This window comes from Schistocerca cancellata, chromosome 1, assembly GCF_023864275.1.
Source record: "Schistocerca cancellata isolate TAMUIC-IGC-003103 chromosome 1, iqSchCanc2.1, whole genome shotgun sequence".
In the NCBI taxonomy this organism is placed as follows: domain Eukaryota; kingdom Metazoa; phylum Arthropoda; class Insecta; order Orthoptera; family Acrididae; genus Schistocerca; species Schistocerca cancellata.
In genome coordinates, this window is record NC_064626.1 from 571,935,811 (window position 1) to 571,963,515 (window position 27,705).

At 44.0% G+C, this 27,705-nt stretch overlaps 1 protein-coding gene across 2 annotated transcripts in view; it reads left to right on the forward strand.

Moving 5' to 3' along the window:
- Nucleotides 1-27,705, forward strand: part of LOC126181628 (amphoterin-induced protein 3-like) — a 161,096-nt gene that overhangs the window by 110,406 nt on the left and 22,985 nt on the right. For both annotated transcript variants that reach the window (XM_049924787.1, XM_049924786.1), the window contains one exon: nt 24,646-24,816. In XM_049924787.1, coding sequence (XP_049780744.1) covers nt 24,646-24,816 — 171 coding nt within the window. The remainder of the gene's footprint in view (nt 1-24,645; nt 24,817-27,705) is intronic.

Below are 27,705 nucleotides of genomic sequence, written 5' to 3' on the forward strand. Positions count from 1 at the left end.
TTGGCACTCAAACATCTGCGTAATGATAAACGAGAAAGTGCGGATTAGATAGACCTGCAAGATAAAATTTAAAGGGACGCAAAGGGTTGGGATTTGTTCGCTGATGTAAGCGATGCCCTAACTATGTTATCATACTAGCGGTACCATATGCTGTCAGTTCTGGAATTTGGTTTTGGAACAATGTTTTTGGACCTGCCGGTATGAAACTTGCCTGATCAAATGACAGTGAGAATTTCTAGAAAATTTTATAGTAAGTTTGTTCCTATGCAAGCGTTATAATTGGGAAGTATGAAAAGAAAGAAAAAAGTGTCACTACCGGTAGTTAACTGTATATTGGATGAACGTAAGCTCTACTTGATTTCTAGGCGTATCTTTCACTGGACGAATTCATAGGTGCTTAACCACGAACGAGGTAAAGAAAAGTTCTTCGTCGTGATAAACAACGTAAGGTTTTTGAATTCATTTGTACGAAATTATGAGAAATTTAAGATGCTGGGAAACGATTGTCGTTGTCATAAACTGATTCACAACGTTTCTCATAACCTACCCGGTCAGAGATTCCTATGCACTGGGACTACATTTGTGTACAAACTGTCCTCTCGTGATCGTGAGTTTGCGAGGTAGATCACGTGCGATTTACTGTCTGCTCAAGTCTCATTTACACCTTAGAAAACAAGAAAACATAAGGTTAGAGTTTTTACAAACAACACAAAAAAGGCAAGTAGAGTTGATGAGTTACAGCTTTGCGTTCTGTCTGTATCACCGGTCATGAAAGCTGGAGAGATGAACTAAATAAGTTGACCAAAAAGTAGAGATCTAGGAGGGTTGGATAAGTAATCGCCTTTAGCTTAATTGAAAGAGCCATTGCCATATTATCAAGTTGTTTGGAAACGTTTACATTGTAGTTATTTTATTCTTTCATTCCTCGCGTGTAATATCGCACTTCTAGTGATAAACACACCAGCACTTACACGCAAAAGGATATACCATAGTGTCTTAATACAACCTGTCTTGTTACAAATATCGCTGCGTAATATATTTCTGGCTACTTAAAGTTACACATTATAATTACCCTTATTAACACTGATTCGTTTTGGAATCACTAGACTCAGATGTGCACGTCCAGAGCCGAATTGATCCATTTAACAGCATCGGCCATCACAGCTTCCCTGATGCGTTTTGGGACAAACTCGAAAAACTATATCGTGGATGCCCCTTTCTGGATACCGATCTAGTTCCTGTCGAATACGTACCCAGTGTTATAATCAATGCGCCAAATTATCCTTCTGGACATAATACTACAATTACTTAAATATGTATTTTTTGGAGAATAATTAGCGATTTTAATTCCTCACCATGACTTTAGTATTTGGGACACAAAATATCCGTATGCAACGAAGAATGACACTGACACGACAGATGTACGGAAGTTTCGTGAAATTTATGTACGTCAAGTTTATAAAAGTTCATTTATTTTCAAGCTACTGAACAAATTTCCTTAGTTGTATACTTCTAAAATTTGCCTCATGTTCTGGGAAAATAATCTTCGCTATATTTTCTCTACACTCTATTTTAAAAGATCTCTGTAGCCCGAAAAAAGCAGTTCTACGGCGGCGAACATAAACTGATAGAAGAAGAAATTATATGCAGTATTAAAGGTATAAAATTACTACTTGTAATTTAAATATGTCGAAATAGGAAGTAGGCTGTGTACAACATTGCACCATATTTATCTGCTGCAAGGAAAGATCGAAGTACTAGTTACTCATACTGTAAATATGACGAGTAGCTAGCAACTGATTTCGTGTGGGGTAACAAATCACAGCTGCGAATTTTTTTCTTATTACGGTCCTCCATATAAGAATAATTTAATGGACGCATTCCTTACACATATTTACTTGGGACACAAATAGATACACAATTTTGGAGTATCCGTTCTATAACTTTTGAGTTATTATGAAACACCCTCAAGACTTTGGTTCAAAGCAGCTATCTCATTGTGTATTATAGGAAAGTAGTTTGCTGTATCCAGTCTACATGCTTTCACCGCGGGCGATGTGATTACGCTTCGCCATGATGTAGCGGCTCCAAATGAAAACAGGAAAGAAAAGTCACACAGAGTATTGACTCACTGGTATAGAGGATGGCCGAAAAGTTGTTTGGCAGGATGCAGCTCTCAAACAGAGCGCACAGAAGAAATTGCGGTGCCGAGGAGTATAGAGCAGTCTTAGAAAACTGATCCACGGTGTTTGCCCCGTCCGGTGTGGAAAAGCTTTCTAGACGCAAACATTTACTGTAACTCTTAATTCGTGTCGCAATGTGTACCTCAGAGATACAGCAGATAGCAGCGACTTTTGTCTGGTGTTTAGGAGCGCTAAGATAAAAAATTATGGGGATTAGAGATACGCAAGCAGCGCATGATAAGGCAACGCTAGCAAGACGCCTGGTGCGAGAGTAACGTCGTGGCTGGCACAGTCTCTAATTACAGTACGTCTCCACGTGTCGAAGAAACACTCCACAGCTTTGAGTAAAACGTTGCAAATACTGGTGTAAATTAACTCCCTCTCGCCCGTTATTATTCCGCTCTTATTATAACATTGCGTAAAGTGGCATTAATTATTGCACCAGCAAAATATTTCATTAAACCTGTTTATCATTTTGAAGGTGGTGTCCCTATCGTGTTCTGGTGTAATTTTTTCGCGGCGTCACCAGTGTGTCTTCGATTCGCAGAATTGAGAAACTTCTAGAGTTGACCCTTGTATCAAAGGTGTTAGAATATATCAGCATAGGACAGGGTACGGTTGCGACGCGTTCAATCCGAATACACAAGTAGCTGCAAATAGGAACGCGAGAGGGAGATATGGCATCTTTTCCGTAAACTTTGCGAGAGTAATAGCGTATAGCAGCTACGATTTATGCAGTTGAAAATTTTTTGTAACATGAATTTCTACACTCCTGGAAATTGAAATAAGAACACCGTGAATTCATTGTCCCAGGAAGGGGAAACTTTATTGACACATTCCTGGGGTCAGATACATCACATGATCACACTGACAGAACCACAGGCACATAGACACAGGCAACAGAGCATGCACGATGTCGGCACTAGTACAGTGTATATCCACCTTTCGCAGCAATGCAGGCTACTATTCTCCCATGGAGACGATCGTAGAGATGCTGGATGTAGTCCTGTGGAACGGCTTGCCATGCCATTTCCACCTGGCGCCTCAGTTGGACCAGCGTTCGTGCTGGACGTGCAGACCGCGTGAGACGACGCTTCATCCAGTCCCAAACATGCTCAATGGGGGACAGATCCGGAGATCTTGCTGGCCAGGGTAGTTGACTTACACCTTCTAGAGCACGTTGGGTGGCACGGGATACATGCGGACGTGCATTGTCCTGTTGGAACAGCAAGTTCCCTTGCCGGTCTAGGAATGGTAGAACGATGGGTTCGATGACGGTTTGGATGTACCGTGCACTATTCAGTGTCCCCTCGACGATCACCAGTGGCGTACGGCCAGTGTAGGAGATCGCTCCCCACACCACGATGCCGGGTGTTGGCCCTGTGTGCCTCGGTCGTATGCAGTCCTGATTGTGGCGCTCACCTGCACGGTGCCAAACACGCATACGACCATCATTGGCACCAAGGCAGAAGCGACTCTCATCGCTGAAGACGACACGTCTCCATTCGTCCCTCCATTCACGCCTGTCGCGACACCACTGGAGGCGGGCTGCACGATGTTGGGGCGTGAGCGGAAGACGGCCTAACGGTGTGCGGGACCGTAGCCCAGCTTCATGGAGACGGTTGCGAATGGTCCTCGCCGATACCCCAGGAGCAACAGTGTCCCTAATTTGCTGGGAAGTGGCGGTGCGGTCCCCTACGGCACTGCGTAGGATCCTACGGTCTTGGCGTGCATCCGTGCGTCGCTGCGGTCCGGTCCCAGGTCGACGGGCACGTGCACCTTCCGCCGACCACTGGCGACAACATCGATGTACTGTGGAGACCTCACGCCCCACGTGTTGAGCAATTCGGCGGTACGTCCACCCGGCCTCCCGCATGCCCATTATACGCCCTCGCTCAAAGTCCGTCAACTGCACATACGGTTCACGTCCACGCTGTCGCGGCATGCTACCAGTGTTAGACTGCGATGGAGCTCCGTATGCCACGGCAAACTGGCTGACACCGGCGGCGGTGCACAAATGCTGCGCAGCTAGCGCCATTCGACGGCCAACACCGCGGTTCCTGGTGTGTCCGCTGTGCCGTGCGTGTGATCATTGCTTGTACAGCCCTCTCGCAGCGTCCGGAGCAAGTATGGTGGGTCTGACACACCGGTGTCAATGTGTTCTTTTTTCCATTTCCAGGAGTGTATAATGCAAGAGGTTTACGCCAGCAAGCGGCAATTACCAGCCTGCCGCACTATTCCTAAAGATTTTTACAATAATGTATTTATAACATTTACTAAAAACCATCAATAATCAGCGTAGTATTGAGCAGTTGATTCAACACAAAAGATTAACAAGTTGACATACTGTTTACAGTTTCCAGGCGAGTAGATAGAAAATAAAGTTCATTGGTGGACTTAAAAAGATAAGGACGGCGACGACGACGAGCTAACTGAAGGTTGACAGATGACATCAGCTAACATGCAGCAACAAGGAGTATTTGGATTCATTCGCTGAAGACTTTAATGCAAGGAGAGGTGTAGAGGAAAGGTTTCACCAATAGTGGATGTTAAGCGGTTGATGGTTTCTCGAAGTTTCATCCATTAACAGTAAAAAAGTAACACGAGATGAGTCTTTTATTATTGCTCCAGGGAAAATTTTTATCTGCAGTTTCGTCGTCCATCAGGATAAACTTCTTTCATAGACGTTACGAGGCACCAATAGTAGGTTGTCCTCCATGTGCTAGTTTGAAGGCCTGAAATGTCAGTTCATTTTATTCGAAATAGTGAAGGAGAAAGAAAATGATGGAAAGTAAACGTGTTACAAATCCTGGAGGATGATCCCATTACAGTAGCACTGCCAGGGACTATACGTCACACAAATCGAACTGGTATCAGTCGAAGAACTCCTTAGTCGACGATGAAAGTGGTATCACTGACAAGGGAAAAGTGGTGTGTAGCAAACAGCATATTCCAGCTGTGAATTCAAACAAGAACTCAATGAAGAAATGTAGAAGCATTAGCGTCAAGGCGAAGATGGGACAGATAAGTGAAAGAAAAACTGATTCCACTAAGATGAGTGAAGATATTTCTGGGTCTAAAGGAACTTACCTTGGAGGGGGGAGGGGGGGGGAATCTAAGTACTATGCTGTGGTCAGATAAATTTCTCAGTGACAGCCAATGTTTCGTGCCCGACTGTGGAGGACATCTTCGAGGGAGGGTCAACAGCGATTCTGGGTGTGCATCGGGCCTTCAAACATGCTAAAACCCCTCTTGAAGATTTACTTTGCAGACGGGGACGAAAGGTTGAGTTTCAGTAAGAAACTCCCCCATCCACGGCATAGTAGCTCGGGAGTATTTTTAAAGGTGTGACATTCCCAGCCTTGTAAGTTTATATTATACAAGATGTTAAAACTGATCTGTACTGTGATTGTTTTATCTTACTCCTTTGTGGTTCTAGTAGTTCTTGGTAGGGTATTCATTGGTGTTACTTACTGGTAAGAAACTCTTCCCTTCAGTTGTCAGCATGAAATTCCCCCCCCCCCCCCCCCATGCAGAACTCTGTTATCCACATTTATATAGATGTTTCAAAATGAAAGCTATGCAGTTGCTTTTTCTAATAAACACGATGCTACTTAGAGAGTAGAAACGGATAAGTGAAATGAAAAGCTGTGGTTTCCAACGGGATGGTGGTGTTGAGATACCAAAACAATAAAGTTATGATTACTTCCGTGTACCCTCCACGATGTACTCTTGAAGACCCTCCCTCTCGCCTTTCACACACACACACACACACACACACACACACACACACACACACACACACACATATATATATATATATATCATCCTTCTAGTTAATGGTCGACTTCACGATCGTGATCACTTCCATATGTTACCACGCTACTTATGAATCACAGGTGTCACACTACCAACATTCTATGTACGAGAGGTATCATGATAGTTGTAGGTACACGGTATAAGCCAATGTCATCCTAGAATTAATATACCATCTGTATAAAAAAAATTGCACGCTACTTTCAAACTTGGTGTTGCAGGCACATGGTACTGCCTCCGCATGGCGGTATACCGATGAGTCACCTGAAATAAAGTACGCGTTTATAGTGTTCTCGTACCCCGCGAGAAAGTGCCTCCGTCGTCTGCGCTGTCTGCTTTCAGTCCGATTTCTCTGACGCACTGTCATAAAAGTCTGAGCGTTCAAAGACAGACTGGACAAAAATAAACACAGGACTTTCCCGTTTAGATACTGCACTTGTGTAAACCACGCTCCAATTTGTGTATACCTCACTGACGCGGTTAGAAATAGCCCTTACGTTTCCTGTGCGGTCGCCCCCGCAAAATAAATCTACTTTGCGGATTTAGCAGAAACTCTAACCTCTCCAAATTTCACGAAACTGTCAATGCAATTGCACCAAGTACGCCTGTATTCGCCCCCCCCCCCCTCTCTCTCTCTCTCTCTCTCTCTCTCTCTCTCTCTCTCTCTCTCGTTTTGTGTGTCTCCCCACAATTAGTTTCCAGTGGAAAACCTTCAGAGATACAATTTTAGAAGCTTCGATAACTTAGCAACCAGATCACGTCCGAGTATTGACTGGAGTCTTGTCATCTTGACCTTATAGGCGGCAGTCCGCGTTATTGTAACTTGCATTGATTCCATAATCGTGCTAAAGTTGGAGGATCGTGGCTTACCTATATTGGGGATAATGAATTTTCTATTATCATTTATAACGTGTTTTCTACTACCAACAAGACATTTTATTTATACGGCTCCGTAGACGTTAATAACAAAAAAATGGTTCAAATGGCTCTGAGCACTATGGGACTTAACATCTTAGGTCATCAGTCTCCTAGAACTTAGAACTACTTAAACCTAACTAACCTAAGGACATCACACACATCCATACCCGAGGCAGGATTCGAACCTGCGACCGTAGCAGTCCCGCCGTTCCGGACTGTAGCGCCTAGAACCGCACGGCCACCGCGGCCGGCGTTAATAACACTCAGTACGTAATTATGTTGTGACGGTTGAAAAATTTTGTCAGATTTTTATTCGAAAAAACAAACAAATAAACATAGGTCCAGAAACGACTGGTTTCCCTGATTCCATGTATTAAGGTTGAGTACCTGAACGTCTTACAACAGAGCACACGCTGCAGATACGCTCCGGCGTTCATGTGAAAACAAGTTTCAACAAGTCTCCTCATTAATGGCTCTCATGTTCAGAAATCTCAGACTTCTTTCAAATGCACTGATAACCATATAAAATGCATTCTCGAAGATCATCGGTACTATGTGCAGGTCTGTCGGGCGTGGTAGTCCAGCGATAGAACGTGTGCCTTGACGATCGAGAGGTCACGGCACTGAATCACTGTCGGCCCACGAAAATTTTCGCTTGGCCTTCAATCCAGCTTTCACCTCTTAGTGATCTGAAGAGTAGCGAGGAACTGCACATGGGCGGGATTGCACATCCAACTGAAGGTCCCATCTTCCCGATAGGACGAGGGTGGTTTCATAAATCTGGTAAATTTCCGTGAAGGAATGGAAAATGTTTGTTCCACCTGCATGGTTGATAAGCTTGAGTATTCAAAGGATAGTATAAAGAATTTCAACAATGTACAACGTGCAGTTCATTGTTGAAAGCTGTCTGAATTGGTCAGTGTGTCGAATGCGATTGGAAATGAAAAAAGAGAGTTGCATGCTTTTATTTAAAGAACTGGACTGTCGCACAAATCAAAACATAATTGGATGAAGTTCACGCCGACTCAGCGCTATCATTGAAGACCATCTACTGTTCGGTTAATGAATTTAAACGTGGTCGGACAAGCACCGAAGACGAAGCGCCCGCCTGCCGCTCAGTTGAGGTCACCACAAAGGAAACCATCGATAAAATCCGTGATACGATGCAACGTCGCCGAAGAAAAATGCGTGAAATTACTGAGACTATAGGCATCTCAACTGAGCTAGTGCACAATATTCTGCACGGAGAATTGGCTACGAATAAGCTGTGTGTGAAGTGGATGCCACGATTGCTCACAGGCGACCAGAAGTGCATCCGGCAAATTTCAACACAATGTTTGGTGACTTTTAACCGCAATCAGCAAAACATTTTGGGCCGAGTTGTGACTTGATGAAACGTGGATCCATCATTACACACCAGAGTCAAAATGGCATCAAAAGAGTGGACAAAGGCTGGAAAAGAGCACCGAAATAGGCGACGACCATTTTGTCAGCTCATAAGGTGATGTTCACGGTTTTTTTTCCTGGAATTCTCAGGAATAATTATCATAGATTACTTGGAAAAAGGCAGACCCTAACTGGACTCTATTCCGCTTCATTGTTGGATTGTTTGAAATTTGCTTTGGATGAAAAAAGATCAAAGTTGGCACACAAAAAGTGCTGTTTCTCAGTGATATTGCACCCTCCCACACAAAAGCGATAATGACGAAAGTGCGTGAATTGCGCTGAATTAGTTCCTCATCCACCCTATTCAATAGACTTAGCCCCAAAGTGACTTCTTCCTGTCCCCTAACTTACAACTTTGGCTTGCTGGGAGTTTACAGAACTTGTTTTTGCGCTATGGGCCGAAAAAGCTGGAGGATCGCTGGACCAGTTGTGTACCCGAGAAAGGAGATTACGCCGAGAAGTAAAGTGACTTGCTTACAAAATAAGCATTTCTTCTTCATTTTTTACTAGACTTATCAAACTACCCTAGTATAACTAGAGTAGATCAGCGACGCGCAAATCACTGAAGTGGCATCCAGTTGTAAGACATGCACTCGGGCATTGAGTCACAAGTAATTGCTGTAGAAGGGCTTGAGTGAGTGCGCCACAGCTTTCAAATAACATCACACAGAAAAAAATCAACGGGTTGAAGTCGGGGCATCCTGTGGAGTCATCATATTGACGAGCCACGAGTGATACACGTGGGAATATTCTTGCTCCCCAGCAAGTTGACGAAATCGGTACACAGTCACACACGTACCATGTACTCATCCTTTCACTACAAGGAACACCGTCAGCCAGAATGTAGCAGTGTGGTAACATTGGAATGACGACTGCACTTGTCCGTACGTCGTATCGGCGATACCAATAGTTTCAGGACCTCTTATTACTAGAATTATTTGCTTGTCCCATTGTCCCCTCCTCGCCCACCGTCTCCCCTCTTTTGTTTGCACCTATAATAGCCAGGCACGTTGCACATTCATAACAAACGTATTACTTGGATTGGTGTCCACAACAAAAGGCCTAGTGGCTACAGTCGCTGCCTATGGGTCCTAGGGTTCCTGGTTCGATTATCTGCCTGGTCGAAGATTCCTTCGCTCGGGGACTTGTTGTGGTTCTGTTTAATCATTTCATCTCCGTTACAAAAAAGCACGAGTCACCTAAGTGGCAATGGTAACTTACACTGGTGTGCAAAATTAAAGCAACAAACGAAAATTTTGCAAAGTTGCGTTTATTTTATCACAAAACAGTACGAACTGGTGACAGTAAAGTAGAAACAATGTAAAGAATACAGCACGTAAACAACTGCAATATCCATAAAGGTAGAAAATGTTCTTCTTTTTTAGCAATATTGGCATGACAATGACAGAGCGTCTGTGCATGATGTCATCAATCTCATCCTGGGGCAGTAACAGCCATTCTCCCTGCAAAGCTGCCCGCATTTCTCGGTGTGTGGTTGGTGGATGCTTGTGATGCAAACCGTCTACCTAGTGAATCCCCGACATGCTGCATGCCACCCCATGCGTTCAATATCTTCCGTCCAAGAAGTGCCACTCACGTGTACTCTGTAAGGCCGAGCATTAGCGTCCATCAATACGAAGTCTGGCCCACAGCACCTCGCAACAACCGCGCTAGGTCCCAAGATCTCGTCATAGTACCTGACAGCAATTAAACCTTGCCGATTCACCCGCAAAATTTCACGAAGAGGCGTTAGGGTGGTCAGCATAATTCCTGCCCACACCATTAGGGATGCTCCTCGATATCAGTGTCTTTTTACAGTGTTTGGGTCCCTAAATCGTGTTCTACGTTCCCTCTAGATGCAAATTCGTCAAATACTTTCCAGACCATATCGGGACTCGTCTGTGAAAAGAACATTGGCCCACTGTTCGACCGTCCATGTGGCTCGTTGACGACTCCACTCTACACGTTCCTTTCTGTAAAGATGTGTCACAGGTACACATACAGCAGGTCTCCGACAATAAAGGTCACTCTGCCGAAGCCTTCTGTACATCGTTTGCATAGATAAAACGCTTCTACTCGCGCTACAGTACTAAGGCGGTACCCTCGTCCTCTAACAGCCAAATAACGTTCCTCCCTTTCCGGTGTCACACATGGCGGGCCCTGCCCCGGTCTTCAGGATACAACTTCTGTCTCTACAAACTGTCGCCACATCCGAGAAACAAAAAAAACCGGTTCTCATGAAGCCATCGGGCCACGTCAGATTGCGACTGTCCTGCTTCCATTCTGCCTACGGTCCTCAACCGCAGAGAGCCTGGTAGGACTCTTCGCTGTACCATAATCCACCGTCTGTGACTGTGTCTACAGCGATTGTGGATATGGGGTTACCCGGCAAACACTGCCCTTTATAATAGGTACCCTGATATTATCATTGGCGTGATTGTCCGTTAACTGGAATGCCATTTTCCGTGCAGAACATTATGGTACGGACATCTGTCGACAGTTTTTATGATTATATTGTGAATTAGGCACAGGCAGGGAAACTGCAGTTTGTTGCTTTATTTCTGGACACTAGTATATTTTCTACTACCAACGTACCAACCAGAACAGCCTAAATCAGACAAATAAAAAATTTCGTCACCCTGCGTGTACTGTAAAAAAAAAAAAAAAAAAAAAAAAAAAAAAAAAAGTTCAAATGTGTGTGAATTCCTAAGGGGCCAAACTGCTCAGTTCATCGGTCCCTAGACTTACACACTACTTAAACTAACTTATGCTAAGAACAACACACTCGCACCCATGCCCGAGGGTGCACTCGAACCTCCTGCGGGAGGGGCCGCGCAGTCCGTGACATGACGCCTCAAACCTCGCGACCACTCCGCGCGGCTGTGCTGTAGACATTTTGCAGTGGATGCCAGATGGTATTGCGGCCGTTACGTCAGATCCCCAGAGTTAGGAAACAATAATTTCGGCGTGTATTTACGCAACTGTCGTGCCGTCGCTGTTGGAAACCATAATCTCGCCTATTGTCCCGACGGTGGCTACCGTGGGAAGCAGGAGCAGAGAGCCCGCGATTCGACACGGCCGCACTTGGCTGCAGAGAACGCGCTCGCCAGCACGGGGAACGCCTCGTCGGCAGTGCAGCGCACCTTATGAGGCAGAAAACGACACCTCGTCGCCTGCGCAAGTTCCTCATGCAGCAGGTGTCCAAGCTCCACACGACAGTCTACAAAGACCACACACAACATTCGCGTACGACACCTACTTAACGACTATCCAACCCCGTCTCCGGCCATCCTGATTTAGGTTTTCCGTGATTTCCCTAAATCGCTTCAGGCAAATGCCGGGATGGTTCCTTTGAAAGGGCACGGCCGATTTCCTTCCCCATCCTTCCTTCACCCGAGCTTGCGCTCCGTCTCTAATGACCTCGTTGTCGATGGGACGTTAAACACTAATCTCCTCCTCCTCCTCCTCCTCCTCCTCCTCCTCTAAGCGTAGCGCCTAAGCTCTCGCTCAGCCAACCAGAACACGCGATGCTATGTAGGCGAGGTCGTCGCGAAACGAAAAAGTGCGTTTGGAATGTGAAGCCAGTGGTTGTGTTAGAGCAGTGTGTCTGCATAGTGATTTCATTGAGTACAGTCGATCTAAACTACCTGGTCAAAAATTGGTCAATTGTGAGTAGGATTCGCGCACTATAGATTCCGTATAAATTTAATTATGTATATAGGCAGTTCGTTCATTTCGATCATCGAGGATATTGATGAGTTTTGCCCCTTACGAACAATGATACTGGCAGAATATCGGTCCCAGGGATTCAAAGACTTTAGAGAATGTTTTAATTCCAAGCCTGAAGTCGGACAACAAACTTCAAAAGAAACACTTTTTCGTGTGATGTAATCACAAATTAACAGTTTGGGATTTTACCCTTTGCTTGTACTGTTGAGCCAACGGCCTTGCCGCAGTGGTAAGACCGGTTTCCGTCAGATCACCGAAGTTAAGCGCTGTCGGGCTGGGCTAGCACTTGGATGGGTGACCATCCGCTCTGCCGAACGCTGTTCGCAAGCGGGGTGCATTCAGCACTTGAGGCAAACTGAGGAGCTACTTGATTGAGAAGTAGCGGCTCCACTCTCGTAAACTGACTTACGGTCGGGAGAGCGGTGAGCTGACCACATGCCCCTCCATACCCGCATCCAGAGACGCCTGTGGGCTAAGGATGACACGGCGACCGGTCGGTACCGTTGGGCCTTCCAAGGCTTTTTCGGTCAGTTTTTTACTGTTAAACCTTCCTTAATTTCATGATACGAGATCAACAGGAAGTATCCTATAGGTTTTGAAAAGTACGTTTTCGAATATCAAAATATGTGACATAAGTGGTCGTATCTTTCGATTGCATTGACGTAGAAGATTAATTTTTACACCTTCAAGGGACCATCGTCTTTACAATGTAATCTCTCCACCGCAGCCCCCTCAGATTCAATGGTAAAATGGTCTAGTGCATACCCCGTCAGAAACGGAACACAGATAAAGCGTGAAAACAATATGATGTACTGAATTGCGAAAAAAGAAGAGAAATAGAAACAGTGAACGCTTCAAGCTCAATGTGTGTAACATCCAGCGTACTGTAAAAACTATGGCGTCGTGGTTGTGTGGTCACGGTGCTGGACTGCTACGCGGGAGATCCGTTTTCAAATCTCACTCATGCCACTTTTTCTTTTTTCACAAAATTATGAAAGAACCGTCCGATCATCGACGTGTCTGTTTTCCTTCTGTAGTCTTGGCAATTACCATATTATACATTGGTTAAAGAATATGTGTCATGTTATAAGAATATATTACCATCGCAAGTAAATGTGATGAATAGTGAGAGAATGAAAGATCTCGGCTAGGTCACTCACAGAACTGAAAACAACAAATAAGAGTGTGAAGTATGTTACAAGAAAGGAATTCAAGAGTCAAAGCTTCCAAAACGGAACGCAAGAGTAACATCATGTCGTACTTGGATAGAACAAATAGGACGTACGTACTTCTGGAGGTGCATCCTTACATCTCGCTGTTGCAAATGGACGTCACACCACACCACATGCACAAATTTCAATACAGCGAACAGACACGGCAACGACTGGACGGACCGTTCATAATTTTATGAATATATACACACATCAAAGTTTTGTATCACCCCGGTTTCCAGAACTCCTGAAGATATACGTTGACTGTGGATTTTGTAGATAAACGATTCGTGTTGTCTGTAGTTCAAACATGCCTAGACAGTCAATACCGCGCTTCGATCGCGTCCACATTGTTACTTTGTGCCAGGAAGGGCTCTCAACAAGGGAAGTGTCCAGGCGTCTCGGAGTGAATCAAACCGATGTTGTTCGAACATGGAGGAGATATAGAGAGACAGAAACTGTCGATGACATGCCTCGCTCAGGCCGCCCAAGGGCCACTACTGCAGTGGATGATCGCTACCTTCGGATTATGGCTCTGAGGAACCCTGACAGCGACGCTACCGTGTCGAATAATGCTTTTCGTGCACCCACAGAACGCAGTGTTACGACTCATACTGTGTGCCGTAGGCTGCATGACCGGCAACTTTACTCCCGACGTCCAGGGTGAGGTCCATGTTTGCAACCACGATACCATACAGCGCGGTACAGATGGGCCCAACAACGTGCCGAATGGACCGCTAAGGATTGGCATCACGTTCTCTTCACCGATGAGTGTCGCATTTGCCTTCAATCAGACAATCGTCGGAGACGTGTTTGGAGCCAATGCGGTCAGGCTGAAAGCCTTAGACACATTGTCCAGCGAGAGCAGCAAGGTGGAGGTTCCCTGTTGTTTTGGGATGGCATTATGTGGGGCCAACGTACGCCGCTGGTGATCATGGAAGGCGCCGTAACGGCTGTAAGATACATGAATGCCATCCTCCGACCGATAGTGCAACCATATCGGCAGCATATTTTCGAGGCATTCGTCTACATGGACGACAATTCGCGCCCCCATCTTGCCCATCTTGTGAATGACTTCCTTCCAGATAACGACATCGCTCGACTAGAGTGGCCAACATTTTCTCCAGACGTGAGCCCTATCGGACATGCCTGGGATAGATTAAAAACGGCTGTTAATGGACGACGTGGCCCACCAACCACTCTGAGGGATCTACGCCGAATCGCCGTTGAGGAGTGGGATAATCGGGACCAACAGTGCCTTGATGAACTTTTGGATAGTATTCCACGATGAATATAGGCTTGCATCAATGCAAGAGTACGTGTTTATTAGAGGTATCGGTGTGTACAGCAATCTGGACCACCACCTCTGAACGTCTCGCTGTATGATGGTACAACGTGCAATATGTGACCACATAACGACGACGCCGTGGCTATTTCAGTTAGCTCTATGTTGCACATCTTCAGCTTCGACCATTCACTGTTTCGATTTTACTTCCTTTTTCATTGCTCAGTACACTTTTTTTGTTTACATGCTTGATCTGTGATCAGTTTTTGACGGGATATTCACTGGACCATCTTACCAGTAAATCGTACGGGGGTGCGATGGGAGTTTTCGTTGTTGGTGTGTGACATGAATTTGAAGTTGATACGTTCACTCGTGCTAGAGAAAATGGGTTCTGAACAGTCGGATGTAAAGACAACAAAGGGACTCTGTAAGGATCTCGTTTTTACATATTGAGGCATGAAACACTAAAAGTATTTGGACATCCCTATGTAATGCGGAATTGGCGACTAGATGTCACGAGAGGCGGATTCGCCAGTAGAGGTGGTGGCGTGGAGTATAGTGTTGTCAATAGAGAAGTAGTAACACCTCAGTGGGTCGGTCAGGAGAGATGATGACACGGACTAGGCATTTGATGTCGCCGAAGTAACAAATATATCAGGGACGTCTCATCCCTTATACAGTTGCTCGAATCGACTGCTGTTGACGTGGCTGTTAAATGTAAACAAGAAGGAGCGACCACAGGCGAACCAAGACGAGGCAGATCTCATTTCCTGAAGAACAGGCGCTGTGGAGCATCGCCAAAAGTGGCTGAAAAAAAGGGCATGCCGTGTGGGGAAGGGACCATTCGTGAGTTTCGTAGTAGTACCAGTTCTCCAGCTAGCTCAGCGACTGTGGGTAGGGTGTTAAAAAGTATGCGATACAATGGTCGAGCATCTCCTCATGAACTAGAGATTTCTAGTCAGTGCTAAGCGACTCTTGAGTGGTGTAAAGAGCGACTCCTCAGGACAGATGATGACATGAAACGAATGAGTTGGAGCGATGAATCACGCTACACCGCATGGCAATCCAGTGGAAGAGTGAGAGTTCGGCGAATGCCTGGAAACCTATACCTGCCGTCACGTACAGCGCGAACAATGAAGTACGGAGGAGGTGGTGTTGAGGTATAGGGCTGTTCCTCGTGGTTGTGGGGTCGCTTAACGGCACTTGAGAATACGCTAAATCCGGAAGGATATGTACACGTTTTACAGCATTGTGTACTCCACACAGTAAGGAACAATTGGGAGAAGACAGTTGACTGTACCAGCACGAAATGCACCCTCACAGGAAGCAGTAATTGTAGACAATGGTTTATGGGCAATAACATTCTCGAAACGGATTGGCGTGCATAGAACACCGACGTGAACACCTTCAGAATTAGCTAAATCATGAACTTCGCTCCAGATCCCAGCCTTCAGCATAATTACTTTCAGCTCATCAGATAGAATGGGCTGTCGTTCCTCCACAAACATTTAGTTGCCGCCCTCACTGTAATCACAAGAGGTCAAATTGTAAAGTCGAAGGATGGACACATTCTATGTTAGTGTCCACTGATTGATGTCTAGATACAACCGCTCAGATAGTATGTGAGAGATGTGCAGAAAGTACCGGATATCCCTATGGTGATCCAACGTTCAGTGGAAGTTTATATTACGACGACTTCCAGCGTACCAAAATTCGCGCTACGACAAATGCATTCTCATAACGGCTGTTTATTGTTTGTTGAACGTATATAGGTGTTAACTATGACGTTTTGCTACCAAGAACGATAAAAGTAGCAAACCAAACTTGCGTTAAATTAACTTCAGGAGTACTAATACATGATATCTACACTGACCACTAAGACAGGCAGAATTGTTATACTGACTGTCTCTCCTAAGAGTAGTCAGGCGCATTTTCTCCGGTGTTTCGGCAGATATTTGCAATTTTGTTTTTGCATTGTGTAGCTGTAGTCAGCCCAAACAAATACTACCCATCACGTTTTTCATGATACGCTCAATGTCGACGAAAAGCGCCGGTTTGTTTTCCGTTACAAACAGAATGATTTTCAAAGCGTAATTTTACGTGTCCATTCGATAGAGCGGTCCCACATTAGTCCAGTGTGATATGTTTTATCGATGTGTTCTAACAGGGACAGTAAAAAATGAAGCATGACCTGTACGCGAGCAGCGGTGGTGCTGCGTGGCGGTATTACTCATGGGAGAATGGTCGGTGTTGCCGCTGCTGGAGCATAGGTTATTCTTAGTGTTTCACTGTCCGTGTTAATATATACGGATAAAACAGATACCACACTGGACTAATGTGGGGCTGCTCTATCGAATGGGGAAATGGAAATTGTTGGTAAGTTCCTAAGGGACCGAACTGCTGAGGTCATAGGTCCCTAGGCTTACACACCACTTAATCTTAGGCTAAGGACCACACACACACACACACACACACACACACACACACACACACACACGCGCCCGAGGGACGATTCGAACCTCCGACGGGGGCAGCCGCGCAAACCGTAACAAGGCGCCCCAGGCCACGCGGCTACCCTGCGCGGTGCCCTATCAAATGGGCACGTAAAATTCCGCTTTAAAAATCATTTTGTTTGAGAAGGGAAACAAATCTACGCTTTCCGTAGACACTGGGCGTCGCATGAAATGAGCAGTATTTGTTTGGGCTGACTCCAGCTACACAGTTCAAAAACGAAACTGCAAATATCTGGCGAAACACAAGAGAAAACGCGACTAACAGCCGTTATGGAGGGACACACTGCATAAAGGGGACGCGTTTGACTTCAAACGTATAGGCATTAACTGATAATTTGAAAATAAACTCAAACGGTAGTAAAATTCTGTATTAAAATGTTCTCGTTAAGATATTTTATTAATGATCGTATTTAAAGCACACTATTATTGGTAGCAACAAATGTGATGAACAGATGAGAGCCCCACTACTCGTCAGTCAGTCCGATGCGGTATATTAAGAAGCTATAATCTTCTTCTAATAATTTCCGGGTATGCAGCCGGATCCCGTCGACATCAGAAGTCACAGCTATAATCTTTCTTGAGTACTGTCGTCAGTCTTTGTGGGTTACGACGTATTGTGTCATTGGCTCGTTCGGAAAGCGACGACTGTTGCGGAAATGCTCAAGTCCAGAAACAGACGCTACAGAACAGGCGTTGTGCATCACGCAGAGTACTGAAATTCCGAGATCAGTCGTCTCAAGTATAGTCAGGTAATACACAAGATTATCGCTTCCAACATACATATCGCGAAGTTACTGATAAATTAGAGATAATCCGGGGCCTTACAGATTCTTGATACTCCAACGTACCATTTGTGAATGAAATAGGATTGCAGGAGGGGGGCTCCATGATATGTGATACATAAAGTATCCTCTGCCACCCATCGTAAGGTGGCTCGCTATATATATGCGGGCAGACATTCACAATATACAGGGTGGTCCATTGATCGTGACCGAGCCAAATATCTCACGAAATAAGCATCAAACGAAAAAACTACAAAGAACGAAACTTGTCTAGCTTGAAGGGGGAAACCAGATGGCGCTATGGTTGGCCCGCTAGATGGCGTTGCCATAGGTCAAACGCTTATCAACTGCTTTTTTTAATAGGAACCCTCATTTTTAATACATATTCGTGTAGTGCGTAGAGAAATATGAATATTTTAGTTGGACCACTTTTCTCGCTTTGTGATAGATGGTGCTGTAATCGTCACAACGTATGGCTAACAATTTTAGACGAACAGTTGGTAACAGGTGCCGGACATCCATCATGTTGGAAGTACATCGCCATTCTGTCATGCAGTGAAACATCTTGTAGTAACATCGGTAGAACATTACGTAGGAAATGAGCGTACACTGCACCATTTAGATTGCCATCGATAAAATGGAGGCCAATTATCCTTCCCTTAATGCCGCACCATACATTAACCCACAAGGGTCGCTGATGTTCCACTTGGTGCAGTCATCGTGGTTTATCCGTTGCCCAATAGTGCATATTATGCCGGTTTACGTTACTGCTGTTGGTGAATGACGCTTCGTCACTATACAGAACGCGTGCGAAAAATCTGTCATCGTCCCGTAATTTCTCTTGTGCCCACTGACAGAACTACTCACGACGTTCAGAGTCGTCGCCATGCAATTCCTGGTGCATAGAGATATGATGAGGCTCCAATCGATGTTGATGTAGCGTTCTCAACACCGATTTTTGAGATTCCAGTTTCTCGTGCAATTTGTCTGCTACTGATGTGCATCATCATTTGTTGCAGGTCGTGGTTGACGTTTCACATGTGACTGATCACTTCCTGTTTCCTTAAACGTAACTATCCGGCGAACGGTCCAGACACTTGGATGATGTCGTCCAGGATACCGAGCAGCATACGTAGCGCACGCCCGTTGGGCATTTTGATCACAATAGCCATATATTAACACGATATCGACATCTTCCGCAATTGGTAAACGGTCCATTTTAACACGGGTAATATATCGCAAAGAAATACCGTCCGCACTGGCGGAATGTTACGTGATGCTGTGTACTTATACGTTTGTGACTATTACAGCGCCATCTATCACAAAGCGAAAAAAGTGGTCCAACTAAAACATTCATATTTCTCTACGTACTACACGAATATGTAATAAAAATGGGGGTTCCTGTTTTAAAAAACCTTGACCTTTGGCAGCGCCATCTAGCGGGCCAACCATAGCACCATCTGGTCTCCCCCTTCAAGATAGACGAATTTCGTTATTTCTAGTTTTCTTCGTTTGATGTTCATTTCGTGAGATATTTGGCCCGGTCACTATCAGTGGACTACCCTGTATATCCTAATTTTCTCAAACAAATAATGCAAATTACCAACAAAGCCTTTAATGTAAGAGGCAATCACCTGCTGCACCTGCTCTTGTCTCCGGAGGCTACATAAAATTAAAATCTGGGTTGTTGTAATTTAAGCCGAGAAAAAATTTAAAAAAGCAACCCAATAAAACCAACTATAATGACGAAAAACAGGAAATAATTTAATTAATATTGCGTTTAAACTTTTCTTGCAGTATAAGGAAAAGAGTTAAATAAAATTTACACTTCCAGAAAAACTTTAACTTCACGTAGAAACGCAACTGCTGTAAAGTACAATTTAGTGCTTTTGGGGAATAACAGAAACTTACAGAACTGGACTAATTTCTTGGCTTTTTTCCTCTCCTAAATTATTTTTTTAATTTTGACCAAACAATCTCATAGGTGGAGAAGATTCTCTCAGTGGATGCAGTAGGAGAAGGAATGAGGCTTTCCACAAAAGTAATAAATCCTGTTGATAAATTTTCTGTTTTCATTCATTTGTTTGAATGGAACTTAGTTAAAATGACATCAGTGTCTGAGAGATAATCACAATCAGCAATCCTGAAAGACAAACATTTGCAATTCAATCTGGATGCATCTCAGAGCCACATTTCAGTACACTCTTCTTGTTCAGTAGTTAATCCCCTCCCTCTAAACCCTGGATCTAACATACTGGTAAATTAATGAAAGGGTTCTAGTGCTTGTTCCCTTGGTTTTTTTGTTGGGTTCCACATCAGGACTTTCTACAATATCAGTCCACAGTTCGACAGCTTGTGCAATATTTGTGCTGACTGCTTGGCAAAGAACTAAGATTGTACAAACCTCCGACAGTTGTTAGAGAAGATAAGCATCATATTATTAATACTGTCAAAGATTTTGCTAATGTTAGCAGAGAGTTCTTCAGACTGTTGTATTCCAATTTTAACACTAAAAGTAGTTGCAAGAATGGATTAGTGTTTTGAATGAATTAATCATAAGAATTAGCTGAATATATTTTGAGAAAATCCCAAAACATTGATTAAAACCCATAAAATACAATTATCCCACTGGGTAGAGTTTTTAAAATTACTCAGGTTTGTGTCAACCCTAATTCAAATACTTTGATAGATGATCGCTCCTATCAAACGCAGCCTCGACTCTGTTGCATATAGGTTTACAGCAATAGTGCAGATAGACAAGGCCAGAGATGTAGAAGGAGGCAGCTATTTCCTCCCAATGTATCGAGGTGACCGTACGTGTTGATCGGTGTGGCGCCCGACTTCGCGAATAGCTTCCACAAATACTGGTTAGCTGGTGCTACTGCGTATACATCCACTGCGACACACGCTGACAAAAAAAGCGCGCCGTGCTGAAGAACACCTGCAGAATTTCAGCAGTATATACAGTGTCAACATTTTCCAGAAGTACCAATGTGTACAAACGTTAGGCTTATTAGGAGGAAAAGAAAAGGAATATATGCAGAGAAATGGTAAGCAGTCGCTGTAAATGACTTGAAGATTTCATTACAAAAATAATTATTCTTACTTTCAAATACGCAAAGATTGACGAAAATCAGTAGGTTTGACTCTCATTGCTGGTAGTACTTGGCTGAAAACAGACTGAGGCATAACGACTGTCTGGCGAGGTAAAGTAGTCAGATTGATTGGACACATAGCAGCCTCAGTAACGTACACCCTTGGCTAAAAGTATTGAGCACCGTAGAAATTTTGCAGGTGTGGACTATACAATGGACAGCTAAATCTGAGTCGAACCGGTTGATCGTGTCTTGAGACCTTTCCGTTGTTGGACACGTATTCAGGACTACTGGGGTCCCAGTCAGTGTCCTACCAGTTTTATCTACGTTTTAAAGTAAATGTCAGGTTGCTTCTTGTGAAAAGGGCGCGTCGATTACCTGCCTTGCCCACTTCCGATGACCTCTACGCCGGTGGGACGTAAAACGCTGTCTTCCTTTGTCCTCACCAAGGTGCCGCGTGACATTAACGTCCCCATCCGACGTGTCGGGTCACCAGCGACAGTGTCGCGTGCCATCAGCGCAGAGGTGTCCGTCCCCTGACCTGTGTTAAATTGCGGGGTCGCAAATACTGTGTCATCTTTCGACCATACCTTGTAAACGATATGCAGGTGTTGGGAAATTCCTTCCAGCAGTCGGGTTGTAGTCGACCACCGCTGCTCAACTCGTATTAGACGATGGATAAACTAGTTAATGGTTGAGTAGAAGCAGATGAGTACTACTAACCCCTGCCTTGTGAATTGCTTAACAGTCGAACATAGTTTCCGTAGTCAGTGTGCTTCATGACCGGGTTACATTAAATGTACAATTGCAAACTACAGTGTAATGCATCGTTGAGTTGGTCAGCGATTGTGTTGCCCTGACTTTGACAATCTCCATCGTAACATACATACCTTCGTATCCTCCTCAGTCCTGAGCTTAGATTTTATGTATGAATAGTTTATATTGTTGGCCAATGTGTTGTTCTGGATAAAAATACTAAATTCAAAAATAAATTGGCGTGATTCACCAGAATTTTGGAACATGTTGAGAGTTAAAAAATTAGAGAAGTATTTTCAGTACCTCGGCAGCCGATATTAAGCACCTAAAAATGAAAACAAAGATGCCGCTGGGATGTAAAAGTACAGGTCGTTGCCGCATGCTGTCACAGTGCTACCTCTGGAATAATATATAGTTGTATCGCTGTGTTGTAAGTAATTTTGTATTAAAGGAGACCACTCGTCGAAAGACAGTTGACGGAGTGATATATAGCCAAGCAGAAAGAAGAAAAAACTAACTTGCTTTTGGTTCTTTCGGACTTGTCAGAAATAACAGACGACATATATAAGTTGAACGAAATTATAATTATATTAATACCTTCAGCTACTAACGGGCGTTGATACATATCAACGGGGACAGGTGAAAATGTGTGTCCCGACCGGGACTCGGACCCAGGATCTCCTGGTTACATGGCAGACGCTCTATCCATCTGAGCCACCGGCTAACGTCCGTTAGCAGCTGAAGGTATTAATATAATTCTAATTCCGTTCTAGTCGGCTGCAGGTCATGTCCGAAAGAACAGACACCATATCCATATAAATATATAAGTTGATCCTGCAGCCGCTGTGAATCAAGACACAAAGAAATTGACATCAGCTTCTAGTGGACAGTGATTTAAATCAGTGCACACTGGCAGGAAAGGTCAATAATTCCTGTCTGTCTTCCCCTTTTCGATGACTGGCCTCCTTTAATCCGGAATCATTTATATTCTGCTAGAATTTTAATATAACATTTATATTACATTATTGCTGTGATAAAATAGTCACTTATTCGATAGTGAAGAGTATATTAGTTAACAGCAAGTTTGACACATTCTAGTCTACAATTACTAAAAAAATCCTCACTTTTCGAAGACTTGCTGACACTACGAACCTACTGGGAGCATGAAAAATGAAGATAAATAGTATACAGGCAGCACACTGTGCAAAGTATACAGTAGGCTACAATCACGCACAGCAAGTTAAGTATGGTCCCTTGGTTAGAAAAAAGTATGGATGTCTAGTATACCTAACGTAATGTTATTTGTGTTCGTCATAAGTTTGAGAAAGGATTATTCAGTAGTAGTTTTGTCTTAGTAGAAGGAAGCGTTAATCGTTAAATTAAGTTACTAATAGTCATTATGGAACAAGTTTCGGTCTTTACCGGAGTTTTCTTTGCTATAGTAACCTGAGGTGACAAAAGTCATGGGTTATCTCCCAGTATCGCGTCTGACCCCCTCTTTCTCGGCGTAGTGCAGAAACTCGATTTGGCATGGACTCAACAAATTGTTGGAATTCCCCTGCAGAAATAGTAGCCATGCTGTCTCTACAGCAGTCCAAAACTGCAAGCATTGTCGGTGCAGGAACTGATATCTTGATTATATCCCATAAGTGTTCTGGACCATTCATTTCGAACTATCTGAATGGGCACATAATTCGCTGATATTCTCCAGAATGTTCTTCGAATCTACCGCGAACAACTGCGGTCCAGTGACATGGCTCACTGCCGTCTATAAAATGGGGTCCCTAAAATGCTGCAAATGGTCTCCAGGTTGTCAAAAATTACCATTTCGGGTCAATGATCGGTTCAGTTGGACCAGGGTACCCGGTCCATTCCATTTAAATATAGCTGGCAACATTGAGCCACCACCAGCTTGCACAGTGCCGAGTTGACAACTTGGATCCATGCCTTCGTGGGATCTTTACCACACTCGAACCCTACCATCAGCTCTTAAAAACAGAAATCGAGACTCACCCGCCAAGGCCACGGTTTTCCAGTCGTGTAGGGTCCGACCAGTATGGTAAAGAGTGCAGGAGAGGTACTGCGGCCGATGACGTGTTGTTAGCAAAGACATTAAAGTTGGTCGTATGCTGCCATAGCCCTTTAACGCCAAATTTCGCCTGCTCTAACGGATATGTTCGTCGTACGTCCCGTGTTAACTTATATGGTTAATCGACACAGTATTGCTCGTCTGTTAGCACTAACAAAGCTATAGAAACGCCACTGCTCTCGGTCGTTAAGTGAAGGTCGTCGGCCCCTGCGTTGTCCGTAGCCAGAGGTAGTGGCTGAAGTTGGTGTTCTCGGCACACACTATACACTGTTGATCTCATATTGCTGAAGTCCATAAAGATTACCGAAATCTAATCTCCTGTGCGTTTAACTTCAACTACCATACCGCATTCACAATCTGTCAACTCCCGTCGTGCGTCCGTAATCACCTCGGAAACCTTTGTACGTGAATCATGTAATTAAAAATGACACCTCCTTCAACGCACTGCCCTTTTATACCTCGCGTACGTGATTCAATCTCTATCTGCATGTCGCTACTCCATGACTTTTGTTATCTCAGTGTATAACATAGTGCAGCGCGTATTGAAGAATGAAAATGTCTGGTAAAACTTGGATTTCACTGAAACATACTGTGCTTAGAGGAGCCGCTAATTATTAAAGTTTCAGCAGAAATTTATTATGGAAAGGACGTGAGCGCTCGCGCTTCTGTCAATATGCGACAGGTGTTGGTCGTTAGAGAAGCATTAGCAAGTATGGCTGCGCCGCTGCCGGAGTGTCAGCTGCGATTCCGCAGCGAGCGTAGCGGCAAATGCTGATCTCAGGTGGGGCTCTGGTTACAGCTGCGTGCACGTGCGTGTTCCAGATGATCTGGTGGTGGCTGCTGTTGCTGGCGGCGGCGCTCTGCTGCGCGGCCTTCGAGCTTCCAGAGAAGGGACGCGGCTGCGTCGTGCTGCGGACGCACGGCATGCTGGGAGCGGACTGCAGCTCCAGGGACCTCAGGGACGTCCCGCAGAACCTCGACACCCGCATAGAGGTGCGTGGCCTCCCGGCTCCTAACGCTGCCCGCTAGGGAAGTTCAAGAACATCCTAAAATCAGAAATTACAGGCCGCTTGCACAGAAACATTACAACAATGTAACTGTGTCGCTATTTTGTCGAAAGTCGACATGTTGAGAAACGTGGCTGTTGTACTAAGGTTTAAAATTTATAAAAAACAGCTACCAGCCACGTGTATGGTTTAAAAAGGTTTATTTTCTTCAGACCATGACCGGTTTCGGATTTTTCTTTACAAATCCATCTTCAGATGGCAGTTACAAGCATTCTAAGTTAGACCTAGTTTTGTTTTAGTTATTCGTTTGCAGCAGAGCTATGTAGTTCTGCCTGACGAAATATTCGTGCGTTTATATTTTCGAGCGCAAGCTTAATACACTTTTCAATATGCACTATGTGAGTGCTATTCCAGTCAATGGACATCACTTTCAACCTCATCATCTTAATTACACACGCAGCACACACGAATAACGTTTACAAAACGTGGCCCAGCTTCATATTACAAACGTTTGTAATATGAAGCTGGGCCACGTTTTGTAAACGTTATTTGTGTGTGCTGCGTGTGTAATTAAGATGATGAGGTTGAAAGTGATGTCCATTGACTGGAATAGCACTCACATAGTGCATATTGAAAAGTGTGTTAAGCTTGCGCTCGAAAATATAAACGCACGAATATTTCGTCAGGCAGAACTACATAGCTCTGCTGCAAACGAATAACTAAAACAAAACTAGGTCTAACTTAGAATGCTTGTAACTGCCATCTGAAGATGGATTTGTAAAGAAAAATCCGAAACCGGTCATGGTCTGAAGATAATAAACCTTTTTAAACCATACACGTGGCTGGTAGCTGTTTTTTTTTTTTATAAATTATGAATGTAACTATGTATTCCCAACAAAATTTCAGACTTCACTCACGGATATATTCTGAGTGTTTTTCTCCTTCGTCTTCGTCTTCGGTCCCTTTCGGTCTTCCCGTGATTGAGCGGAGTGAAAACAACACTCCCTAGAAATTACAAAATTGATTTTTGTCCGAATTTTTATAAACAAAGGAAGAGTAGGAAATCGGCAAATACGGTATCAAACTGACCAGCATGATGTGTAGTGTTCCAGAAAGAATTCTTGTCCGAATTTTCATATCCAAATGTAGACTGGGAAACTGACAAATGAGTCATCAAAATGGCCAACATGAGATCTAGTTTAAAAAAAAAAAGTATGCTTAGAGCGTGGTTTAGTTGGGCACATAGATTCATTCTTTCTTGCGTTCTTTCTTTTCTTTTTTTCTTTCTTGTTGAAAAATTAAATAGCAGATCTCAGTACAAACAGAAACTCGTTTTCTTTTCGTCAACGTACTTTTAGAAATAATAGAATACTCACTGATTTTTAAACATAAAGGGTGAACATTAGTAAAACCGGCAAACTGCAGGGATGAATTCCGGAATGGAAATGGAGGAGGAAAGGTACTACGAACGTGTCTGGAAATGCGTCGTTGCCATTGTAGACGGCACTGACGAATTACAGTTCGTCTGACCACATGCCGTGTGTTCCTTGTGTGTTATAGGCTGTGTGGTTGACGCAGCATACTGTAAGCAGCAGAATGTCCGGTATTCATTTCGGGAACAAGCCGAGATGGTGTTTCTGAAAGGCCATGGTGATGGAAACGGTCGAGAAGCAGCAGGACTATACGAAAACAAGCACACTCACAGACACCAACCACATCAGACAACATATCAAGCCCTTTTTGGGCGTTTGTGTGTTCATGGGTTCTTTCAGACAGACGAACATGTGGGCAGCCGGCGGACTGTGCATACATCAGATTTGGCAGACCATGTTCTACACGATACTGAGAAGATTCCTAGACAGGCTCCAGGCAAGTCGCCCGCGAACGAGCTGTAAGCCAACATACGATTGTATCTTACATGACAAACGCTACTATCCCTGTCAACTGCAACGAGTGCAAGGATTATCAGCAGCGGATTTCCCTCTGTGGGACGGATTTTGTCGGTTTTTGCACCAGACCATCACAATTAAGGGATTTCTGTCATTAGTCCTTTTTACCGACGAAGCAACCTTTACCAGAACTGACAACATCAATCTGCATAATCTTCCTCTGTAGGCTAAAGACGCAGTACGTGGTCAGAGCAACTTTCATTCGTCAGCGCCAAGTACCGTGGTAAAGATGCATTTCCAGATATGTGTTCATAGGACCTTTTTCCTTCATTTCCAGTCATAAATCTGTCCCTGCAGTTTATCCGCTTTATTAATGTTCACCGTATATTATATTTCATACCTTGTGAACAAAATCTGAAAATACAAAACGGTCAATTGTTTTATGGAAATATTTGTTTAAAAGTAATAAGTAAAATGCATTAAATAAACATTTGACGTTCCTCCGCATCATTCAACAATAATATCTCAAGACCACTAAACAGCAGACGGCACGTTCTACGTAATCTAGCAGACAAATATCCTCCAGTACTGTTCAAAATTCTAAGAAAATCATTGAACTCTAAATTCTCATCGACATCTCAGTTGCTGTCCATAATCTCGAGCGTTATTGAGAGAGGTGTGTAGCATGTTTCTCTTTTTTATTCCTTACTTTTAGATATATAATTTCATAAAAGATTTTATCGGTTTATTTTAGTTTTCAAATATTTTTATTTCGTATAAGGCACTCATGGATTTCAGCGGCTTTTTTCTGAGTTAATTGCAGTCTGTTGGGTTTCTTATACCCCATCTGCTTGCGTGTCCGTATTGCACTAAAAATACACTGAAGGAAAGGAAATCGCAACACCAAGGAGGAGTTGTGCGCATAAATGGAAGTTTGTAGACGTGTTTTTACATCTGAGAGATGTCTACGAGAAACTGGATGTTTC